Source organism: Austrofundulus limnaeus, unplaced genomic scaffold (assembly GCF_001266775.1).
Source record: "Austrofundulus limnaeus strain Quisiro unplaced genomic scaffold, Austrofundulus_limnaeus-1.0 Scaffold10, whole genome shotgun sequence".
Taxonomy (NCBI): domain Eukaryota; kingdom Metazoa; phylum Chordata; class Actinopteri; order Cyprinodontiformes; family Rivulidae; genus Austrofundulus; species Austrofundulus limnaeus.
The window spans coordinates 2,894,437-2,918,381 of NW_013952412.1; the positions used below are offsets into that span (position 1 = coordinate 2,894,437).

Here is a 23,945-nt window from a genome sequence, read left to right on the forward strand (position 1 = left end):
GAGAGAGAGAGAGCACTTATTAATGTATACCTCCCTACCAATCATAATTTTTAGTATATTGTTAAGAAAAAAAATGTACATTTTATTTTGGGGTTGCTTTAAATGGCAAAAGACCCGGCTTTTGAAGACAGGCAATATGGTAATCTGGAATTTCAACTAGCAACTGTTAGGATTATTGTTATCACTATTCACTAACATTAATTTTAAATTTAAATGATAAAAAAGTGTAAGTTTGTTGTACCGGAGAAGAAACTGGCCACCTCTTCCTGTGTGCAATTCCAGGGAAGTCCTCTGATCCGGACCACATAATCTTCTTCATTTGATGACATCCTTTCTGCCACMAGAAAGCACAAGAAAAGCAGAAAATACAATAATATAATTCTCCATACACCCTGACACAGACTGCCTCACTCATGCCAGAGTTAATTAAAACGGTCAAAAAATATTCTGGTCAATATGGCTCCCCACTTATATCTGGGGGTGGGGATCAGTGTTAACAGAATTATTTTTGTATTATCTTTTAATTTGATATTCTCCCGACCCTTACATTTTAACATTTATTAAGTTGTTGTTTAGCTTTGACGCAAAATAAATTATCCTGACACAAACAATTATTTATATACAAAACATAAATGACGGCAAGCAGTGTTTATTGCTGCAGAAACAATTGTCACAGACACATGCTGTGTTTAAACGAAAGTATTACTCCAGAAAACAATTTAATTTGAGCAGCTATCAACGGTTCAGATGAGCTGTATCAGTATCGAGTGTTGTTCGTAAGCTAACGAAACCGCAGATAACCTTTAAACTCCAAACATAATTCCAAACCATGCCTTTAAAATAGGTTATCTATTTGTTAATACACACAAATAAGAACATTTGTCAACCTCGATCTTGACTTACGATATTATTTTAGCAAAATAATTTCTACTGTTTTTCTTCAGTCAAAATGTTAGCTCTACAGCATTAGCACAGTTAGCGTAGCAGGCCACAGACACAGCGGTCAAACGTACAAAACAAACTAATTCGCAAGCTAACGATCCAGCTTCGTAACACATTATCAAAACACACTGCCACGCAGAAACATGTTATTCATTATTAAAACGCAAGGGGGAGGATTAAAAACATTATTTTACATGTAGTAGCTTCTTTATCCCAGTCTGCTCCTTCTCCAGCGTCTCAGGTCGGGTTACAGTCAGGAAACAAAACGCGCTCAKGTTAACTCTCGCGAGATTTCACGAGAAGATGCGTGAAGCAAAAACGCAGCATGTCTTTTTTTTTTTTTTGTGAAATATAATAACCAATACAGACATTAGATCACATCAAAGCAAAAACAAACAAATAAATGAACGAAACARTATTCTAATCTTGCAAATATTTATGTTGTGAAACAATGCATTTTAAAAAATATGGCATAACATACACTGTTTTTGTGTAAATCTATTYACAGTGCTGTATATAAATGTTTTTAATCATCCCCCCCCCCCCAACTTTTTCCTTAATGAGACTGACTTTTTGCATTTTTAAGTGGTCATTGTTAATATTTTTCAGACATTCTGGAAGTTTTTTCAGGTTTTTGTCCTGACTCCTCTCCTTTCTCAGTTTTACACATTGCAGTGTACTGTTGAGGTGAAGATCACAACTGAGTGGGCGTGGGGGGCGGCACTAACGTTCAAGATTAGATTAACAGATTAGAATAATGTTTGCTCCTTATATGTAACCTTCTGCCATAAAATATATGTAACACTGGCCTGCTAWAACTTTTGATCATCCGTAACGACCTGGCAGATTTATGAATTATATGCGCCAACGGCCTGCCATATTTTAAACTGCAAAAAACGACCTGCCATGTTGACATTGGGGGTTTAATTAAAACATTGGCACGGTCTCATTTACTCTAACTACAGTTTCTTATTATTAGATGACCTTTTTCATTGAAAACTTTATAACTGCCCAATCAGCGTGTCATAAACAAACAGATCGCACTCAGCACTTTTTGTCTGAACTGAACTCAGAGAAAAATAAGGAGGCGGGGGAGGAGGAGGAGGTAGGGGGTTGAAAGTTCACTGTCACAAGACTTGACCCACTTCCACACCACGTTGCACACGCCTTTAGCTCGAGCCTAAAAAACAATGGAGATTCCTGTGTTTACATTGGATTCCTTCACAAATTTACCCTTCAAAGGAAATCCTGCGGCTGTCTGTCCACTAGTGCACGTGAGTAACATTTGATTACAGTGGGCTGTGCGTGAACAAAGGAGCCCCTCACAATGAATAAAGCTTGCCTTAAAAAAGAAGCTTGAACTCATAGTAAAAAAACAAAAACAAATTGTTTTATAGATTACACAACCAGCTGTTTGGAATTAAAACAAAGGTATGAGATTTTAACGCGTTAATTAGACTACGATTAATTAATTACAGGAARAAAAAAAACAATAATAGTTAATCGCATTTTCTGCACTTGGTGCAGTGTTGCAGCTTTGTCAAACAGCCTGCGCGCAGTTTGTTTATCAGAGTTAAGGTTTTCGCAATAAAGAAACAAAGGAGCGCTCGGTTCTTTCTTTGTTGTGCAGGATATTAAAAACATCCAGGTGGTAACACCGTGGAGAAGAACGTCGCGTGTAAATTGTGTCAGAAGGAATTTATTCCACAGCTTTTTATTGTAAGAGCAAGAAAATAACACGACGACCTCCAAATTTTCTTCCCGCTTTTTGTTGGGGGGCCCCTGCTGGCAACACACACGCGTTGTTCTATCCTCATGGGGACTTTGCATTGACKTCTTTTAATTTACTGGTGGTCATTTATAATCCTGACCCCTTAAACTAACCTCGGTACAAACCTGACCTAACCCTAACCCAAGGGCTACCCATGGTTGTTTATTTTATCCCCATAATGAACAGTGGGTCAAAAATCCACGCTGTCCAGTTTCTTTATTCCACTCAAGAACCACGGAGCACCGTGAAAACTATAAAATAAATGCAATTTTTAATATTACTATAATAAAATATATTTAATATTTTTAAATGCATTTTTAATCGTAAACTTCCATTTTTATCACAGTATGATTCATACAAAGTTGTAACTTTTACATTTATTAACATTACCATGTTCGCCAGTTATGTTGCATACTTACATAAAAATCTGTGCTTTTTGTGTTTAACGTGTCTTTTTGATAAACATGCAATCAATCGAGATTCATTAATTACAGGCGTAATATTTAAATAATTTTAACTTTTTAAMCATGTATATGTCAGTCCTTTAACTTTCATAGGATGTGGTTAAATATTGAAAGCAGAAAAGTTCAAACATGTAAAAGGTGTCACACAGTCAGAGCGTTTGCTGTAAAAAAAAGATGGCAGCTCCATGAACGTGTGTTATTTCTAACAGGAGTTGAATGATGATCTGTACCAGAAGATAGCAGCAGAGATGAACCTGTCAGAAACAGCTTTCATCACCACGATCAACCCATCAGACACGTTCACAACTGGTAACGATAATTTAATCCACCACACTCAGGTGTTTGCTAAATCAAGGATTTAAACAATGCACATTTAGTGTTTATAAAGCAATTCATAAGAGTGATTCAATGTTTCTATTTCACACCATGTGACAAACCTACAATTTCTACAAAAAACATGGATTTTATTAGATAAAAAAAAGGAGCAGTTTCAATGACAGAATATTTGTAGGTTAAATCATTAGACTCTAAGGATTAAATGTGAGGTTTGTTAGTGTAACTAAATGAAGTGTTTTAGACACCTGAAACATCTGCTTTAACCAAACCAAAGGTGGTTTAATCATTTATTTTATTACCCACCAATAAAACGTATCTTACATGTAATAAGAGAATAAAGCTGTAACAGTTAAATATAAAGCTAAAAAATGTAAACGAAACCACAAAGTACCAAAATAAATAAATAAATAAGACAGTCAAGTGCATCACGTTTAGGTGCAGACATTTTTCACCACTGACAAAAATATGGTCTTAGAGGCAACATTACTGAGTTACAGTTACATCATCTGCTCATTAGTCTTAATGACACATTGGTGTGCTGAATTGTTCTTTATGCAACATAGAAACAACTTTGCATTATGTGAAAATGAGTATAATATTAAGACTTAGATCACAGTAAACAGATAAACAATGTTTGCAAATATTCTAATTCATATCCAGTTTTTACAACTGCAAATTTAATCATGTTTTAGAGACTGACAAAATGCTTACAAATCACAACAAATCAGTTGTGTAGGTGAAAAACATTTTTTATTGTTGTCCAAACATTTTGGAGTTTTTGCAGCTGAGAATACTTTAACTTAATTTGCCTTTTCAGTGTTTAAAACAATTTTAAAGCAGTGGTTCTCACTTATTTTCTGTCATGTCTCCTCTTAGGGATCTTAATGTTCCACACACCTCCTGAACTGAAGTACAATTAAGAACCAGATGATACTTAATTATTTATTAAACCACTGCAGGACTTTCTGGCACCAGCATTTTGCATACAGGTGCTGGTCATAAAATTAGAATATCATGAAAAAGTAGATTTATTTCAGTAATTCCATTTAAAAAGTGAAACTTGTATATTATATTCATACATTACATACAAACTCATATATTTCAAATGTTTATTTCGTTTAATTTTGATGATTACGAATGACAACAAATGAAAATCTCAAATTCAGCATATCAGAAAATTAGAATCTTGTGAAAAGGTTCAAAATGGATGGCACCTGGTACCACACTCTAATCAGCTAATTAACTCAAACCCCCTGCAAAGGCCTTTAAATGGTCTTTCAGTCTAGTTCTATAGGCTACACAATCATGGGGAAGACTGCTGACTTGACAGTTGTCCAAAAGACGACCATCGACACYTTGCACAAGGAGGGCAAGACACAAAAGGTCATCGTTAAAGAGGCTGGCTGTTCACAGAGCTCTGTGTCCAAGCACATTAATAGAGAGGCGAAGGGAAGGAAAAGATGTGGTCGAAAAAAATGTACAAGCAAGAGAGATAACCGCACCCTGGAGAGGATTGTGAAACAAAACCCATTCAAAAATGTGGGGGAGATTCACAAAGAGTGGAATGCAGCTGGAGTGAGTGCTTCAAGAACCACCACACACAGACGTATGAAAGACATGGGTTTCTGCTGTCGCATTCCTTGTGTCAAGCCACTCTTGAACCACAGACAGCGTCAGAAGCGTCTTGCCTGGGCTACAGAGAAACAGGACTGGACTGCTGGTGAGTGGTCCAAAGTCATGTTCTCTGATGAAAGTAAATTTTGCATTTCCTTTGGAAATCAAGGTCCCAGAGTCTGGAGGAAAAGAAGAGAGGCACTTCATCCACGTTGCTTGAAGTCCAGTGTAAAGTTTCCACAGTCAGTGATGGTTTGGGGTGCCATGTCATCTGCTGGTGTTGGTCCATTGTGTTTTCTGAGGTCCAGGGTCAACGCAGCCACATACCAGGAAGTTTTAGAGCACTTCATGTTTCCTGCTGCTGACCAACTTTTTGGAGATGCAGATTTCATTTTCCAACAGGACTTGGCACCTGCACACAGTGCCAAAGCTACCAGTACCTGGTTGAAGGACCATGGTATCCCTGTTCTTAATTGGCCAGCAAACTCTCCTGACCTTAACCCCATAGAAAATCTATGGGGTATTGTGAAGAAGAAGATGCAATACACCAGACCCAACAATTCAGAAGAGCTAAAAGCCACTATTAGAGCAACCTGGGCTATCATAACACCTGAGCAGTGCCACAGACTGATCGACTCCATGCCACGCCGCATTGCTGCAGTAATACAGGCCAAAGGAGCCCCAACTAAATACTGAGTGCTGTACATGCTCATACTTTTCATGTTCATACTTTTCAGTTGGCCAACATTTMTATAAATCCTTTGTTTTTATTGGTCTTCAGTAADATTCTAATTTTCTGATATGCTGAATTTGAGATTTTCATTTGTTRTCATTTGTAATCATCAAAATTAAACGAAATAAACATTTGAAATATATGAGTTTGTATGTAATGTATGAATATAATATACAAGTTTCACTTTTTAAATGGAATTACTGAAATAAATCTACTTTTTCATGATATTCTAATTTTATGACCAGCACCTGTATAATCACCTGATGATGGTAGAGGGAGCACTGCAATAAATAAAATAAGTATTATCTTTTAAATTTGTTTGTTTTGCAGCACTGAATCATTAATTTAAAAGTTTATTTTGATTTAAAATGTATTATAATAAAAGATACACAGATCCTGATTTCTGTAGTGCTCCTTCAAGGCTAATGAGTTCCTAAACTCAGTGAGGTTTTGCTACAGCTAACTATTTATTGCACTTTTTAAAAGGTACCCTCTTTTTCCAATGCTGATTCATAAATATTGTATGTTGAAAGAAAAAAAATGATGTAATTAACAGGTTCGAGGTTTCGCCTCAGATGGTTCACGCCAACAACTGAAGTGAATTTGTGCGGTCACGCCACTCTGGCCTCTGCAGCAGTGCTGTTCCAGTATAAAAGTAAGACTCAAATACTGAGGAGGCTGTATAAATGTCTGCAACCATTATTGTGTCTAGAAGCAGTAAAATTACCACTCTAAAGAAACAAGATGTATTATTACTGAAATTTAAAACAGATGAAGAATTCGTCGTGAATTTGTTTTTAACATGTGTTTATCATGTGTTCTCCATCAGAGAACGTTAATCCAAGGTTGGTGTTTGAGACCAAGAGTGGAGACCTGACGGTTACCCAGAAAAAGGATGGRTACATCATGGACTTCCCTCTGAATCCTCCCACCCAGCAGGTACAGATCAAACCAGAAACACAGCAGGGGAAAAAAAAAGATGCAAAAACACTCTTTATTTTATCTTGAAGTATGGTTGAGTTTAAAGAATTTGACGCTTTTTTTCTGCCATTTAAAACTGTAGTTGAAATATCACCATTTGTGCAGRTTCCAAGGAGTAGGCTATGTGCTAAATTAGAATTGGAAACCTAAAATAAATGTAAATTCTATTATAATGAGGTGACTCTACTTTTGGGAGGCTCAGATCACTTCTGCAACGTGATGCTTCAGATCTTCCAGAGGACAGGATCGTGGATGACCTCACTCCACGAAACTGTAGACCATCTGAAGATGATGCCAACCTCACTGTTCCATCTATATCTGCCTCCTGACATGGTTTCTGTAGGACGTACCTGCACACCCACGTTGATCAGCTGGAGTTTATTCTATCAAATTTTAACTGCAGGTTCTTGAAAGTCTGACACCGTTTTGGTTTTGCACCTTCACATTACGCCGTGTAATGTTTGCACCCATTTCTTTTGTTTTTGTGCACCTGTTTTTGAACTAGTTGTGTAGTCTTTTATTTTTCACCTCTTTTTGCATTTCCTGCTGCTGTGACAAACTAATTTCTGAGGATTATTAAAGTTAGTCTATCTAAAACTAGCTTTTTTTAATCTTAGGATCCCGAGAACTTCAAAGACATTATAAAAGTAAGAAATTTAATTTGTTTACACGTCAAAAGCTCACCTACATGGATATTTCTCTGTGTAGTTACAGTCAGTGTGTGATGTCATGTGCAATACAGGCTGCAGTTGGAAACCTCCCGATTCAAGGCGTTTTTCTGAGCACGACTATGAAGAAGCTCATAATTCGTCTGTCTGACAGCTGCGACAGGTCCGTCACATTTCCTCACACTCGCAGTAAAAGCTCCGATTTGGAGAAAATRATCCTTTTCTTCCAAAGTCGGACAAACGTTTGACCTYTCTCAAAAAGCACTAAACTGTGTGCGTGTAACCTTTAGGTCTGCATTAACCGGTCTGAATGTTGACCCTGCAGCTCTCCTGAGCGTGGAGACAGAYGGACAAATCAAAGCATTAATCGTCACCATGAAAGGTAACCATAATCCTTTTAAAGTATCGTATGTTGGACTGGTGTTGAAAGTCTTTCCACGTTAGTTTTAAACAGAACTGTTTGGACTTGAGTCACATCACAGCTTTTCCTTCCAATGGTTTYGACAGGGTCACCGGATTGTCAGCCAGGATATGACTTCTACTCCAGAAACTTTGCTCCCTGGGTTGGGATCCCAGAGGATCCAGTTACTGGTGAGACGATCATCATCATAGCTGCTTCTACGAGAACATGATAATCCTACGAATGCATTTTTCTGTTCTGGTAGGTTCTGCACACACAGTCCTGGGAAGCTACTGGTCAAAAGAACTTGGAAAAAAGAAGATGCTGGGTATGYAATTCATTTGGAAAACAACCTCTTCTATTCTAGAAATTTACATTTAAAAAATGATACGTTGCAAAAATATCAGGTCTTAACATCTTAAAATGAAATAAACYCAACTTCAGTACAAAACTACAGCCAAAATGTTTAAAAAAAAACTGTTTGAGTAATTTACAGCCACTAATTCCTCAATCAAATGCATTGATTAACWGATAATTGCTCAGTGTGCGCAGTTCTAGAAAAACACTTTAACAGGTCTGAAGCATTCGGGGGTTTTAATCACATCTGTCAGAGATTAAAAACATCTGTTGTCCATCAGTCTAGGAAAGGTCAGAAAGCCATTTTGGGGAATTTAACATTCTGCAGAAACAGATGTTTCTACCAACATTCAAGACCTGCCCCAGAAAACAGCTTATCTGTAATTCACAAATAGAAAAACTAATCCTGAGGTACGTCTCACTCTACAGACATATTACCTTTTTTAAATGAAGTTCATGAAAGTAAAAAAACTAAATACAATAAACCCGTCTGGTTAGTTTTAAAGAGCTGAAAGAAGAAAAACAGCATCTGTTGAACAGAGAAAACCAAAGTGAAGGTGTCATCTGTTGAGCATGGATACAGCAGGGTGAKTTGAACTTGTTTAGCAACTAGAGGTTTCTAACTTTTGTTCTTTAAAGCCGCCCATTAGCTCCAAGCCAAACTAAGCCCCGCCCCCACCCTCAGTACTCCATTCCTCCCAACGAGGTGTTCAACCTTTAGCAAAATAAAAAAAAAAAAAATAGGTAAACAGCTACAAACTTTTATATGGAAAAGGAAAACTAAAATTTTACAGAGTTTTAATAATTCAAATGGACTTGTTTTGGTGATTTTTATGTAAAAATACAATTATATTTTCACAACCTCTGAGCAGACAAGGTTATTCCTCCCCCACCCTCCCGGTTGGGAATCACTGAACCTGACCTAGAAACAGACAACCACTAAATTATCTGAAGAATTACAAAACAGATGAGGGGCAAAAATTCTGTTGCAATGGTTTCAAGTCCAGACCTTGACCTGATTTAARCACAGGTGGGAACTTGGAGCTGTGCAAAAACAAGTCACTGACGACTCGAACGACTTGAAATCTTAAAAAAAACTTTGAAGCTCATCTAGAAAGCAATTACTCAAGTTTGCTGAAGTACAAAGTATTATGGTTATTTTTTATTTTAAATAATGAAAATTGTTGTTTACATCCACATTTGTCTAACTTTGTAAAATCAAACTTTTTAAAAACAAATTGTTTTAATATACACAAAAATAATGGCTTTTTGTATGACTGAATTCATTATATAAMCTTTTTTAATAGCTATTAAATATTTTACTTGATAAGAATAAAAAACGTGTTRCTTCCTCTGGTTTGTGCAGCTTACCAGTGCTCCAGCCGAGGCGGGGAACTGGAACTTGAAGTGCGAGACGATGGAAGGATCAACATCGCAGGAGAAGTCGTCACTGTGCTGCAGGGAATAATCAGACTATAAGAAATAAAACAATTCAGAAAGTCCTCATGTATTGAATGAAACCGAAATAAATGAAACAATTTTAAAAAAGGTAAAGATAATCTCCTGCAGAGACTGGTCAATCTAACAGAAACACCACATTTAAATTAAAGTGCAACAAAAGGTACAAGAACATAGCACACTTTATTTTATGGATCAATATTATTTATTCACATTAAACTACAAAACAGTCACAATATCAAAAACAATAATAAAAAAAAGGTTGTGAAGAAACAGACCAAAAAATGGAATCACAGCTTTCTAGTTGGAGAATCAAAACAATCAAACACCAACATTTGGAATGCAGTTATTGTTCTGTTAGAAATTATTACAAAATGTTTTACTTGCTGCACAGTTGATCTGGAAAAGAAGGAAAGTTACACAAACTGGTTTCACTTTAGTTTCTGCTTTTCCAGCTTGTAATCACAGAAATTATATTTAATTAAAGTTTATTTTACAGGGTCAGGTTTAGACCAAAGTGGTAATGCACACATTTCAGTTCAGTTCCTGATGTAACAAATACTCYAGTCTTCTGTTACAAAGCACAGTAGCCAAGTTCTTTAAGTGGAGGAAACATTTGGAAACAAATATTTCTGGCAGAGGAATGAATGGTTTAGACTTTTTCATACAACTCAAACAAACAGTCATTAAAATGATGAGCTTATCTGGTCTAAGTAAGAATAACTTAAAGGTTGTTTAAATTTTACTGATGTTTGMGGTGAGGAAAGTATCAATCACAACTAAAATACCTGCAGTGCATTGAGCCAGCTCTAGTTGATCAGTGTCATTTAAACAGTTAAATTTAATAAAACTTTTCTTTTGTTTTGAAAATCAGTAGCTTGTTTTGCGTCATGAAATGGCAAATTTAAAACTGAAGCACTTTGATAATAAAAAAAACCATTAACAACATGAGGCTGAAGTTTCACACCTGATAAAAACAAAGGAAGCAAAAAGATGAGTTTTGAACGAGACTACAGAAGATGGATAATTATTTTAAGTACCTTTTTAACATGGAATGGCTCAGAGATTATTTGAAATATTTTAGTTTTATGAAACAAAATTAAATTTGCTCTGATGCGTTTTGTTTCGTTTTTGTGCCAATTTAAAATTATTCTAGTCTTTAAAAGGCCTCCTGGCGATTTAGTAATTATTCTAATTTTTTTTAAACATTTTATCTTATTTAGACAATCCATAAAAGAACCTCAGCTTCACTGTGAGACCAACATGTGACCGGTGGAGTGTGACTTCTTTTACAGGGGCATGCTGGGTAAGGCCTTGTGGGCAGCTGGTGGGAGCTGGATTATGTGAAGACAGAGTTCAGGAAAAATACTTTTTCTTTTTTGTTAAAGATATCTGCACTCAGAAACGAATGTTAAGTATGAAACGTTAACTCAAAGGATATCATGTTGTCCTGCTGCAGGTGGTTGAGTAACTTCTCCACAGGTGAGTAGCGTCGCAGCGTTGTGGCCGAGCCCACCATCAGCAGCTTGTGCTTAGCTCTGGTGATGGCCACATTCAGGCGACGCCAATCCTTCAACAACTCCCCCAACTGTGAAAAGACAGGAACTCCAACTAATCAGTTTTAATGTCGTTTACTTCATTTTACCAAAAGTTTTTTTTAAATATTCTGAAAATTTAGACATAAGAGATAAAAGGCAGGAACTGTAAGAATAGAAATAACATTTAAAAGTACAATAATTAATGGAATCATTGCTTAATGTTAGGATCTGATATAAAAAATTTCAAAGAAATGAGATCATCATTTGGAGTTCAGACTAGACTTGCTACCATGAATTTTACTGGACAAGAAATTGTCTCTGAAGTTATTACGATAAGCGATAATATTATTTAGCACAATGATCGATCCCTATTCACGCATATACGAGAGCAGATAAAAAAAAGACGACGGGAACAGAGACACTTACGTTTCCTTCCTCCGCGGTGCTCCTGACAAACGACAGAATAATCAAACTCTTGTCTCGTCCCTGGTACCGGTCCACAGTGTTCACCTCCACACCGGTGAACGCAGGAGGCTGCAGCAGAGCAGAGATGCTCTTTAACTGCTGCCTGTAGGGCGCGATGACGCCAACATCSCTGGGCTTACACCCAGCCTGAAAAGAGGGAACATAAACAAGGATATGAAGCAGAAATAACACAGATGATATTAATCTGTAGGCAAATAAACCTTTATCAGAAGAGAAAGCAGCATGTGTATGAGCGCAGCTTCCGTGCGATTGCTCACGCCTCCCTGCTCCATCGACTCCAGAGCCGGGACCTGCAGGAACCAACGAGCTCTACGTTCAGACGCTGTTTAACTGAGAAAAGCTTTTAAAAACCAACTCTACTTGTATATTCTATACTCTACAAACCAGTGAGCAGTCCAGGAAGCAGACAGGATTGCTAGGCTGCAGTGTGGCCTGTATCCAGGACAAGTCCAGGTCAGGGCAGGACTGAGTGTAAGAATCCAGCTCAGACTGGACGGAGAGCAGGAAGGGCAGCGTGAGCAGAGCTGTGGCCGTCCGCTCTGATCCACACTCTAACCGCCCGTCGTACATCAGAGAGTTACTCAAAGACATTATCTGTCTGGAAATATAAATTAAAAAAATTAATAAATAAAAATTACAGTTTTATTGTTTTCACCATAATCTAGAGCAGCAGTTCCCAACCTTTTTAGACTTGTGTACCCCGAGCCATTTTGTCATACCACTAGTACCCCTCTGTCAAACTTAATGACGATTCTCCAAAACTAAAATGTACAATTGATTATTAAATTTAAAGTGTTTATTTAACCCCCTAGAACATTTAATTCTCAAGCATTTTATTCTTTTCAACTCAAATCAAACAAAGACAAATATGCTGCCTTGAAAGTGAATAAGTAATTAAATAAACCAAGTTGTGGCAGGTGCAGGAAGCAGCAGCGTCCAAAATACATCAGAAACCCACCCAAATGAGCAAATTCTGATGCTGCGTTCACACCAAACGCGATTTCAGCATCAGGAGCATCAGGTTTACATRCAAAGTYTATGGTGGACGCGCTTCAAGCAGCGTCGGGAAATGCTGCGGCGCCTCAAGCGCGATTAGAGCAGCGCAATTTGAACGATTTGAACGATCTGAGCGTTCGACGTGCTTGATGAGCAAATCGCTGAAGTTAGAAAATCTGAACTTTTGCAGCTTGACGCGCTGCGTCAACCAACCAGAGAGACTCCACTGTGTGACGTAGCAACATATTTCCCGACGGGACAGTTTACTGAATGATGTCCACTAACCTGAAACAGACAGAGAGGAGCTCTTTAGCTGAAATCGAGTGCCTGCAGTCGATGTCCTGACAGAGATATCCGCACCAATGCATGGCAGCGACTCATCAGACTGGACTCGGGACAAAAATAGTCCTGAAAGCGAGCTGTGAGCCTCTCCCGCAGCTCCTGGGTGATGAAACTCAGAATGTCTCTGAATTATCTGGTGAATTAATTATGAATTAATTATCTGATGAGCGTGACATGCTCTTGCTCTCCGTAAATAAAGCAAAGCCACTTCCTTGTCCGACATTAAACAGAGCCCGACAGAGGAGGGAGGGGCGGGGAGGCTGTTGCCGTGCAGCGCTTCAAGAGCTGACCTGCGTCTGACCTCAAAGTGCACAAGCGACCAACTTGAGAGTTGGCTGCGATTTTGAAGCTGAAATCGCGTTCGGTGTGAACGCAGCATGAGATTCTGCATTTTATACTGGATTCCATTTTGTGTTAATTACGTGATTCTGTCTGCATTTTCTGCATTACGGAAATCATGGGGCCCTACAAATCTCAGTCCTATTTTTATTTTTTTTTACACACCTGGGAAATTCTTTCATGTACCCCCTGTAATATGCTCGCGTACCCCAAGGGGTACACGTACCCCTGGTTGGGAATCACTGATCTAGAGGCCTCCAAAGTTTTAGCAATAGTTAAGTTGGATGAATTTTAGTGAGAGTTTTTTAAATGTCCTCGTTTACTGGTCTGAATGATAAAGCTCATATTAAAAAAAGTTCCAGCTGCTGAAGTGTCCAGTTTCATTTCAGGAAGTAAATATATTTACCTGTTCATCCGATACTGCACATTAAGTTGAACCACCGCCTCACTGTGGAGCTCCAGGCGTTTAAACAGACTTTCATCCATCCCGAGCGACCTGAAGGAGAAAAACAAACTTATTTCTTTTACCCCTGTTAGAACCTCTACATCATCATTTAAGAACAGAGTTCTGACTTTGCTTCCTGGTTTTGAACGATGGGCGGCAGCTGCTGATGGTCTCCCACCAGAACGAATCTCCTGGCAAAGAAAAGTGGTCCGAGACAGATGGGCTGGCTGATCTGCGACGCCTCGTCTACGATGCAGAAGTCAAAACGTCGGCGTGTGAAGATCGGGTGCTTGATGCCCATACAGGTGGTGGCTACGACCAGCTAAAACATCAGGTGACAAATTCAATATTTCAACTCATTTCAACAAGTTATTGTAATAATATCACTCATGTGAGCTCCTTACTTCTTTATTATAAAGCTGCTCCAGCTCTGACAGAGTGTGAATGCCCTGCTTCCTCATGCTTTCCTCTGTGTACGGCTGGATGTCAGGATGAACCTGAATGAATGTGATAAAGAAGAATAAGCACTTCTAAATGCACTTTTATAAAAATATATAACTATAAAAATAAAATCCAGAGCCTGTGGAGCGCGGCGGACCTTCTGGCCTTGTCCCAGACGCAGAAAGCCGACCCGGAAACGTTTCAGCTTCAGCAGGATGTTGTCAACAGCAGAGTGAGTGTAACTGGTCAGCAACACACTATGCCCACACGCGTGCAGAATCCGGACCTTAAATATAAAAAGTATTTACAGTGGAGACGTAAGCAAAAGGTGTTGGTCTTACAAAAGGCAGATCATTTAAAGCTTTGTTTGAGGGTCACCAGGGTGCAGATGGTGGTGGTTTTGCCGGTGCCAGGCATCCCAACAATCAGAGTGTAGTCTTTAGATAACAGCACCTTCTTCATGGCCTGTTTCTGGGGTCTGTTGAGACCTAAACAAATAGACAGATGAACATTAATACACCACAGCAGACTTAATACAAGTGAAGACTTCATATGAAGAAAAAAAAACTGTGAAAATGGTAACAATTTTTTGTGTCATCGATTAAAAATGAAATAAAACTCAAATATTAGCATCAGAGTAACAATTTCAGGCATGTGTTTAAAATCTTTGATGGGTCCAAAAAATTATAATTTATATCTAAATCCACCTTTATTTGTGACCCATCATATCGAAATGAGGATTAAGTCAAATTTGTTCAAAATGGCCTAACTACATTTTCAGGTTCCTCAGCTTAGCCTGTTAGYCTTTGCGCTAGCGCTGACGCTACATAGCCTTATATGTATTAGCTCAGTGCTARCGCGACAAATTAATAAGCTAAACTGAGGTCCTCCATCCATATTTTCAGTTGCAGTCTGGGTCATTTGTGTTCCCCTCTCTGTCTTGTGGATGGAGGACCTCAGTGACGAGAGGAGAGTGTGTAGCGCTGAGTTAATACATATGATGATAGCATCGGCGCTAAAGCTAACAGGCTAAGCTGAGGTTCTTCTTCCATGAAGCAGCTCTGTTGTCCTCCATCCATATTTTCAGTTACAGGCTGAGTCATTTCTACCTTCTCCTCTCTGTCAACGCTCTCTGGTTTCATTTAAAAGAGTCGATCATCAGATATTGTCCAAGATTAACCTTCAGGGTGGATATAGCTTGCTCACACCGAGGACCTATCCATGTCCCAGAATGCTTTGCGTGTAAATAAAATGGCTCCGTCCGTGTAATACATTTTTAACCTTTTAGTTTAAAAATTATAAAAGCTAAACAGTCTACAGTATTTTTGCAGTTAAAATATGTTTATCAAATAAAGTCTAATGTTACAACTAATCGGGGATCCCTTTAAAGGTCAGTGCAATTGGCTGAGTCTTTGCTGATGCACACTTGCTGCTYTTATAACTGTATGAAACCAGAAACAAAGCCAGTCTCAGAAGTTCAGAATCATCATTAAGCTGCTTATTTAAAACATGAAACCGGCTCGTTTAGGAGAACAATGTAAAACACAAACACAGGTCTCAATTACCTTTGAGGATGTTGGCCACCGTGTCTTTAGCCTCTATGGGCAGAACAGAACTCAGGGTGGTGATAAACTCAGGAAGTCGAAGGTCAACAACCAGCTCCCTGAGACGCTCGCTGCACGTTAGAGAATAAAACACTTTAAAGTCAAATCTTCTGCACAACTAGAACGTGCAAAACCATCGTGCATCTGCACCATCATACCTGTCCTGGCAGTTCTCCATAAGTCTGGAGAGATTACTGAGGTGAGTGCCGAGGCCCACCCCTCCGTCGCCGTCCACTCGGAACAACACGTGGCTGAACTTTGACAGATCTCTTTTAAAACACCAACACAAAGATTCAGCTGAGCTCTTAAAATAAAAAACGAACGAAGCATTTCAAATATTTCTAAACCACGTGAATCTGTTCCGACCTGTCCAGAGTGCAGCTGACTGACGATCTGTTGACCTCACAGAGGTGTCCTGTCGCCAGGCCGGTAAAACGACTTTCCTGGCCGCTGACGGCAACGCGGTCCCCGCTGGTCAGACCACAGCTGGTCAGGCCCTGGGATGGAGCAACATCACAGCGCAGGAAGCGATGGAAGAAGACGCCTTCAGACTGCAGAGTCACCGGGCCGCTGAGCTTCAGATTCCCCACACAGCTGCCGCTCTTCTCACTGAAACCAGAACACGATCAGAACTGAAGCAACGAGGAAGAACAAGCTCCCGGCTCCGTGAGGTACCTCTCTTCAACCGACTGCAGCCAAACTCGCTTCCTGCCGTTTCGGGCTTCCATGGTCGACGCCTCCAGACAGCAGAGCAGCAGCCAGTGAGAAAAGTAGTTGAGGTGTGACAGAGTCAGGTGAGCGGTCTCCTGCTGTAGGAAGGTAYGAACAACCTCCTCAGTGACATCTGCAGAGCTCACGTCCACCACTCTGAGAAAAAAAATATAAGGTCCATGTTGAGACTGAACTGACAGGAAACAAGTGRRGAATTTAGCTCCTTAATGTTTCTGATACTCGTGGTTCCCATGGACTATTACTATTATTATTATTTTACCTCTGGTATAAAGCACAGTTCAGCCTTTGTGGGCAGTACTTGCAGGGTTGCCTGTCTGTCAGAATCTCAGGGAGTTTGGAGAGGCGACTCTGGTCTGCAGATTTCTTCACACAGTAGTTGATGTGATGAACCAAAGTGTTCCTCAGTTTCAGCAACTCTGAACAAATAAATAAATAAATAATTATAGTCCCTTCATCATAGTACAACCATTCAATAAAGATTTTCTTTTTATCTTTAATTGTGCAAAAAGTACAAAACTTTAAGTTTACTTCAAATAAAAGTATATTTTTTCCACCTGCACAGCAGGAGTTGAACTATTGAAACAGTAACAGAGGAACTGTAAATATCTGGATCAGAGAAGATGATTTGTTGAGATTTGACCAAATATTTTTCTTAWTATATTCAAAAACTTCTCAAATTAGTCCAGGTGTTAAAATAGTTTAATGTGAATACTACCAACAGTTACTTAGACCAGTGTTTTTTTCAACCCCGGTCCTCAAAGCACACTGCCCTGCTTGTTTTAGGTGTGTCCCTGCTTCAACACAGCTGATTTCAGTTGATAACTGATTGCAGTTCAACAAAAGCCTGTTAATCATCTGAATCAGGTGTGTCAAAGCAGGGAAACATCATGCAGGCCAGTGTGCCTTGAGGACCAGGGTTGAAAAACACCGACTTAGACAAGTACTAAGTACAAATTTTAATTTAACATTCACAGAAACCATCATCCTCTAGGACCACACGCACCCACATCATGACTATCCACACTTCCTCCCTCTGGAGATAATAAAGTAAGAAATGCAGGACCTCTAGATTTAAGAACTTCTTCTCAAGTGCCATCAGACTCTTAAAAAAAGACATATCATGCAAACACCACATTTTTGGGGTTAAATATATTTTTTTTGTGTACTTTAGAAGTGGTGCGTAGATATTTTATATTCTGCTTGGATCATATTTTTCAACCTGTTCAATTTTCTTCATTTTCTATGATGTTTTATGAACTCCTAAATAAGATCTGGACTTTCTAACTACAATTTGGTCATCTTCATTTTCACTCTGGGTCAGACTCTGGCTCCAACATGTAAGGCTGGATGGACAAGTCTTCTGTTAGTGACATTTTAAATTGTAAATAAATTGTTTCTGTGCTGCTATATAGTCATAAACCCCTCTATGAAACTAGAATGGACTGCTCTGGAAGCTGGAGGAGTTTGAAGTGCTTTGTTTGGTTTTAAAGAGGTAGCCTCAACATGAGTTGATCTGAGATACACCTCAGAAAAAGGGGTGAAAGAGGGGCTTGTGGAGTTACAATAAGGAGGAATTCAGACCAAAGCATTGCAGTTCCACTTTACATAGACTACAACTGAATGATTTAAATGTGGAAAAAGGATTTAAAAGCAGGATATGTCTCCTTTAAACAGAATGTTTGATTTTCTCTTAGTCGTTAATATTTTTTTTGTAAATGTAAGGTTTCTCTCTGTGCTGTCCACAATGAAGGCCAGGCAAAGTAGAAATTTCATTGCTCAAGGAAACATGTTTTCAGCTGTGTACGTGACAAACACTGAATTTTAAATGGAGATTTCAACGCAAACATATTCACGGTTAGCGAAACATCTGAAGCTCCATCTGCTGTAATTTAAGAGTGAGGCTGTTTTTCTCATGTTTAGAAATTTAGACGGATAAATGACTGTTGGTACCTCGGTGGTCCATGTGGCTGGCTGCTACAGGATGCACGTTACCAGTCTTGAGATAAAGCAGCAGGCCGACGTCAGGACTGTATCGTTCCATGCTCATCAGAGTATAAAGAATCACCTTCACACAGAAACACACACATGAGTAAAACTGCTTTTTAAGCTGATTTAAAAAAACAAATGATCAGTGACGACCCACCAACCTGACTGCGATGTTCTATAGAGTTYGACTCTCTTCCAGTTTTTAGCTCCAGAGGAACAGTTTTCTCTACGKGAGGCAAGAGGCTGCGGTTTCGCGGACTCTGGATTCGAACTTTTGCYGTCACGTCAATTTTCCCTTTGAGGCCAAACCTGGGGGACCAGATGTTCTCCTCTATATCCACCAACTCCGTCACCGTGAAAACCATAGTGGAGTCCTGGTTTCTGCTCGGAGCTCTGCTGTTCCTGGGACTGAGGCAGAGACAGACCGTCAACGCTTCAATAAGGAGCTAAAACTCTGAYCATCTTTTAAAAATGAGCATTGATGAAACACTTAAACCTACGTTTTCAGACTGATTGGTTTTGGCGTTGAGGAGCAGAGGTATTCATTAGCCCAGTGTTCAAGTGAGGGCAGATATTCATTCAGTTCTTGCCTCATTTCTTCCTGACTCACACCTAAAGTGTACCTGAAAACACAGATAACAGAGTGGAGAAGAAATATTACAGTAAGTGTACAACTCCTACATGTTCAGATTAACAGCTCGATCAAWATAGAAAGTTTCATGCAATTTCATTTTCATTCTGACTGGTTAAGCTCTAACTTTCAACTCAACATTGCAGTCAAAGTCGCTGCATTTTGCTTGATGTAAACACCTACATGTCTCCAAGGTAACGAGGACTGTGCAGGGCGTCTTCAGTCAGCGTGGAAAGTTTCTGCAAAGAAAAATCTTTAGCTGCAGCTGCTCTCTGGAAGACTTCGTGGACCATGGTGCCGTTGAGCATTTGCTTGGAGCCACCGTCAAAACTCTGCTTTCATGAAAGGAAGAAAAAAAAAAGTTAAAACAACAATAATTTTAGGGAGTTTTGTCCTGGTATATTTCCTACTGGAGAGTGATTAACGTTGAGCTCTTTCACCTTGAACAGATCTCCCAGGACGGCTCGCCTCATGCAGCGGATGGAGCTGGAGATGCTCGTTCCTGAGACGAGGCTGTCGGGCGATAAAACCAGGAAACCCTGCTCCCTGTCAACTAACCAGGTTCCACCTTCAGGGAGACCCTCCAGATGGACCACATCACCTCGACAGACCGGCGTAGTCTCCCTGAAAAACAACCAGAGCAAAAAATAAATACTTTTACATGAATAGAGACAAATTAAAGACTAAACAAGAAAAAGAAAAGAGATGCATACAGAGACTCTGGTTGCAGGAAAATAATGTGACTTTTTAATAATAAAAAAAGCAGAACTACCATCCATCTTTCAGCAGACACGTCTCAGTTAGATGCAGAGACTTGGAGCAGGAGATGATCAGGGTTTTGTACCCGGGTCTCTCCTCTACGTCCACAACCAGATAACGGTTGTTCAGGCCCCCAGAAAGAATCACGTGGTCTGGTACCTTACTGCAGCAACAAAAAAACTACTTGTGTCACATAAAGTTTTCTCGATTAAAACAACAACACTTGATGAGCCAGAGGAGTTTCTTACAGAGGTTTTATAGGTTTCTCCTCGAGGTCTTCTTTATCGTCCATTTGCTCTGTAAACCAGCTCTCGTCAAAMCCGTCTTCTATGGGACACGCAGGCGTCACTCCTGTATTATCATGATTTTGAKATGAAAAAGTTAAAATGATACACAAAAGGTGATATACTGTAGTGAATGGGTGTTAAACTCATGTTCACTGGGGGCCACATGATGCCCTCAAAGGGCCAGTTGTAATTAATTGACGTTTTGYRTTTAACTTTGACTAAACACGAAACGTCASGTTCCTCGGCTCGAACAATAACTGAGCTCTACCTGGTATTTCCTGCATAGAAACAGTGTTTTAACGCATCCTCTTATAAACACTGAAAGTACTACATGTACGACTGACTAAATGTGAAATAAATACTACAGAAATACTATTAAAAGTAAAAGTATGAGACTTTGTTGAGTTGTGGTGAGTGGCAGCCATCTTGAATTCTGAACTCTCCCACTTTCTGACAGGGAATTCCCACTGCAGGGGCRTTCCAGTTTAAATTTACAACYTGTAAGTGGAAAATTCCCACTTTCCAGAACAACTGGTCCACAGCAAAAGTARCCATAAAAAATGAAGCTAAATGGAAATGCTGSTGGCTACYTTTGAACCCAGTGCACCTAGAGGTGGGATGCCATCATTTTGCAGGTAAAATAATTGACATGCATTTTGGGAGATGTAGTTTATGGTCAGTGCTGTTTTTAAAGCAGCACACTTTAAGAATAATACATTGTTGAAGCTCTTACGGGCCACATAAAATGCCGTTGTGAGCTACATTTGGCCCACGGGCCTTGAGTTTGACAYCTGCTGTAGTGATTTGACTGAATGTTTTCAACCTTTGCTTGGCTCTCATGTCTGTTGTCATTAAATTTATGCACAACWGTCAAATCATAAAGTCTTCTCAGTGACAGGGCATACCTGTAGTGTGCTCCTGATCTGAAGAGGTCTTGTTGCCCCCGTCTCCATCTGTTTCTAGGGTTTTTGTGGTTTCTTTTCCCTTCAGGACATGCTCTCCTCCGGATCCATGCTTGGCTGCACAAGTGGTGACAGTAGAAATGTTCTTATCCGGGCAGCTCTGCAGGTCTTTGCTGGTTTGTGGCTCAGCTGCTTTCAGCTCTGTTATCACAGTAAAACCACATTCTGCATCTTCTTCTCGAAGTTCTCTCTGTTTATCCGTCGAGTGGGCGATAGCCATGTTTCTGCTGATGGGCAGGTCCTCTGTTTTACCTCGACTCTGACCCACCAAACTCTCAGACGGGCCATCCAGCTGGCCGCTGCAGAGCTGAGGGGTCTTCACAGGGTCAGTAAGAGGCTTCACCACCTTCAGGCTGCCAACTGTGGAGCTGTTCACACGTTTAGGTGAACTTTTCACTCTTTTTGCACTGTGAGATTCCTCAGGAGGACTGAAGAGTCTCTTCAAAGGTCCAGACGATTGGTGCTCTTTCTTGGTTCTTTCTCCATTCTTTGTCAGTACATGCCTTAGTTTTGGACCTTTAGAGCTGGGACTGCGGCAGACGGGGGACAGCTGGCCGAACTTCAATCGACACGCCACCTCCTCTTCGGGGGAGGAGAGCCTGATCTGACTGTTGGGGGTTTCAGGCACCGAGAGGAGGAGGTCCGGAGACGAGGGAAGGAGGTTCTCAAGATCACCGAGGACGCTCCTCTTTGATGGGGAGTTTAGTTTCTCACCACCTTTGATCCAAACCTCAGACTTGGTGAGAACGTCGCTTGCGATGGTCACTTTTGTTGAAGATATTGAAGCCTACAAGAAACACAGGATGATGAAAACATTTTTTTGTTGAAAATGTATATATTTGTATTTTCTACGCCACTGTAACAATATAAAAATGTTTACATTAAAGAAAACAAAACAGGTATTTGTATGAATGAGAATATATATTTTTGTGTTTTGAGTTTATTTAATTTAAACCAGTGACTTAGTCAAAAGACCTTGAGCTTTCTGCTTTATAGATAGAATATGTGCATTGCCAGCTATGTCACAAAACTTTCACTTAACAAAAATAATCAATAATCCAGCTAAAAGATACAAGGGAAGGGGAAAAATATTTAAATTAATAATTAGAAGGCTCACCTTTTGGTTTCGGGAGACAAAGAACGAAGAAATGCTCTGCTGGCCTCCAGATTTCCCTGCAGGTGCCTGACAATAAAATACAAGTATATTAATTCAAATATTAAATTAAATTCATTAAAACTTTGTTAAATAGTAAAACGTGTCAAAAACTTATGAGCTACATAAACCAACAACCTAAYGACATATCATATTTTTGCCCTGTATTATGGTGTTTTTGATATAAAAGAAAAAAAAAAGAAAGAAACACCAGCTAAAAAAGTGTGGTGATATACTGCATCAGTGGTTCCCAACCCTGGTCCTCAAGTACCCCATCCAGCATGTTTTACTTGTTTCCCTGCTCTTCAGCAGGTCTTCAGAAAATTGTTAATCACTCATCCATTCAAACCAGGGGTGTCAAATCAGGGAAACATCTAAAAATCACTGCTTTCAATGTTGACCAACACCTCAAGAGCTTCTCTGAGCTTGATGAGACATTTTCAAAATTTAATATTGACTTGGTTTTATGTTTTTTAGTATTGCCTCTGGAAGCCATTGATTCTTTGCCATTTATTTGTAATTAATAAATCAAAAAAACATGTATTATAGCAGTGATTCTCAACCCTGGTCCTCAAGGACTGCTTCCCTGCATGTTTAGATRTTTCCCTGATTTGACACCTGGTTTTGGATGAATGAGTGATTAACAATCTTCTGAAGACCTGCTGAAGAGCAGGGAAACAAGTAAAACATGCTGGATAGGAGTAGTTGAGGACCAGGGTTGGGAACCACTGTACTACATAAACATGAAAAACAAAGATGCATTTTGAGACTCTGGTYKYATGAAAAATGATTGTCTCTGTTTTTGGCTGCAATKACATAAGAATGCAACATAAACCATCCTTATAAACAATGTACATATCAATAATTAAGAAACGCTGTGTGTTGAGAACAGTTTCTGGGGTCCATAGAAACAATATAGAAAAACATTACCCTCAAAAGCTGAAGCAAATACAGAAAGATGGTGCAGACACAGGATATTTAATAAATAATAATAAATAAACTCACTTTGTTCGTCTTCATTTTGGTTCTGTTCATTGTGGATCTGGGTAAACTGCAGGCTGATGAAGGAAATTTTGTTTTTAAAGAGCTGATTTTTGGCAGACAGGTCGTGTTGTTAAGTCTTCTCGGTGACCGTGGAACTCAGCGTTGTTCCGCATCTCTGCTCTTCGTAAACAACAACAAAAACAACAACAAACGTTACAACAGCGAGTAAAACAAAAACAAAAACCACCGGACTAATTCAACTCTAATATCCATCTCCTCAATATTATCGCAGGTGAATCCCTCCGTGTTTAATTAAAAGTCAACGGCGCCAAATTTTCTTGCTTCGCGGAACGGAAGTTGCGTAGCACAAGTTCCGGTAATGATGGTCCGCTCCTTTTCGTTTTCGCCCGGCATGAACCGGTTGTGTAGGCAAAAAAAAAATTACCCGCCCAGCTAAAAACAATTTTCTCAAAAAGCTGCAAGAAAACAGTTTTGACTTAGCAAGTGTGTTGGAACATTTGTTAACTTGCTAAATG

At 39.4% G+C, this 23,945-nt stretch overlaps 3 protein-coding genes across 4 annotated transcripts in view; 1 reads left to right on the plus strand and 2 right to left on the minus strand.

Moving 5' to 3' along the window:
• The window catches only part of hnrnph3 (heterogeneous nuclear ribonucleoprotein H3 (2H9)), a 7,322-nt gene extending 6,113 nt beyond the window's left edge, over positions 1-1,209 (minus strand). The window contains exons 1-2 of the mRNA XM_014001846.1: positions 1,137-1,209; positions 242-330 (exon numbers count right to left, since the gene is read on the minus strand). Coding sequence (XP_013857300.1) covers positions 242-330; positions 1,137-1,138 — 91 coding nt within the window. The 5' untranslated portion in view covers positions 1,139-1,209. The remainder of the gene's footprint in view (positions 1-241; positions 331-1,136) is intronic.
• An 842-nt stretch (positions 1,210-2,051) lies between these two features.
• Positions 2,052-9,825, plus strand: LOC106513158 (phenazine biosynthesis-like domain-containing protein 1). Its single transcript, XM_014001849.1, has 10 exons — positions 2,052-2,216; positions 3,387-3,486; positions 6,417-6,515; positions 6,690-6,799; positions 7,459-7,488; positions 7,584-7,672; positions 7,800-7,891; positions 8,017-8,100; positions 8,175-8,237; positions 9,633-9,825. Exons 1-10 carry the CDS (start codon positions 2,133-2,135, stop codon positions 9,743-9,745), a joined length of 864 nt encoding a protein of 287 aa, XP_013857303.1. The 5' UTR covers positions 2,052-2,132; the 3' UTR covers positions 9,746-9,825.
• Positions 9,826-9,888: 63 nt separating this feature from the next.
• Positions 9,889-23,713, minus strand: dna2 (DNA replication helicase/nuclease 2). Of its 2 annotated transcripts, none has more exons than XM_014001847.1 (25): positions 23,431-23,713; positions 22,390-22,455; positions 21,216-22,059; positions 20,272-20,374; positions 20,037-20,186; positions 19,705-19,888; positions 19,448-19,596; positions 19,134-19,256; positions 18,795-19,041; positions 18,598-18,712; positions 16,907-17,063; positions 16,591-16,782; positions 16,282-16,524; positions 16,074-16,184; positions 15,877-15,986; positions 14,690-14,799; positions 14,469-14,597; positions 14,275-14,367; positions 13,999-14,192; positions 13,832-13,921; positions 12,133-12,346; positions 11,949-12,038; positions 11,689-11,874; positions 11,166-11,312; positions 9,889-11,067 (listed from the first exon to the last, which is right to left on the minus strand). In XM_014001847.1, exons 1-25 carry the CDS (start codon positions 23,458-23,460, stop codon positions 11,014-11,016), a joined length of 4,131 nt encoding a protein of 1,376 aa, XP_013857301.1. In that variant the 5' UTR covers positions 23,461-23,713; the 3' UTR covers positions 9,889-11,013. The 2 variants fall into 2 exon arrangements, with proteins under 2 accessions (XP_013857301.1, XP_013857302.1); XM_014001848.1 differs by lacking the exon at positions 23,431-23,713 and adding an exon at positions 22,662-22,674.
• Between the last annotated feature and the right edge of the window lie 232 nt (positions 23,714-23,945).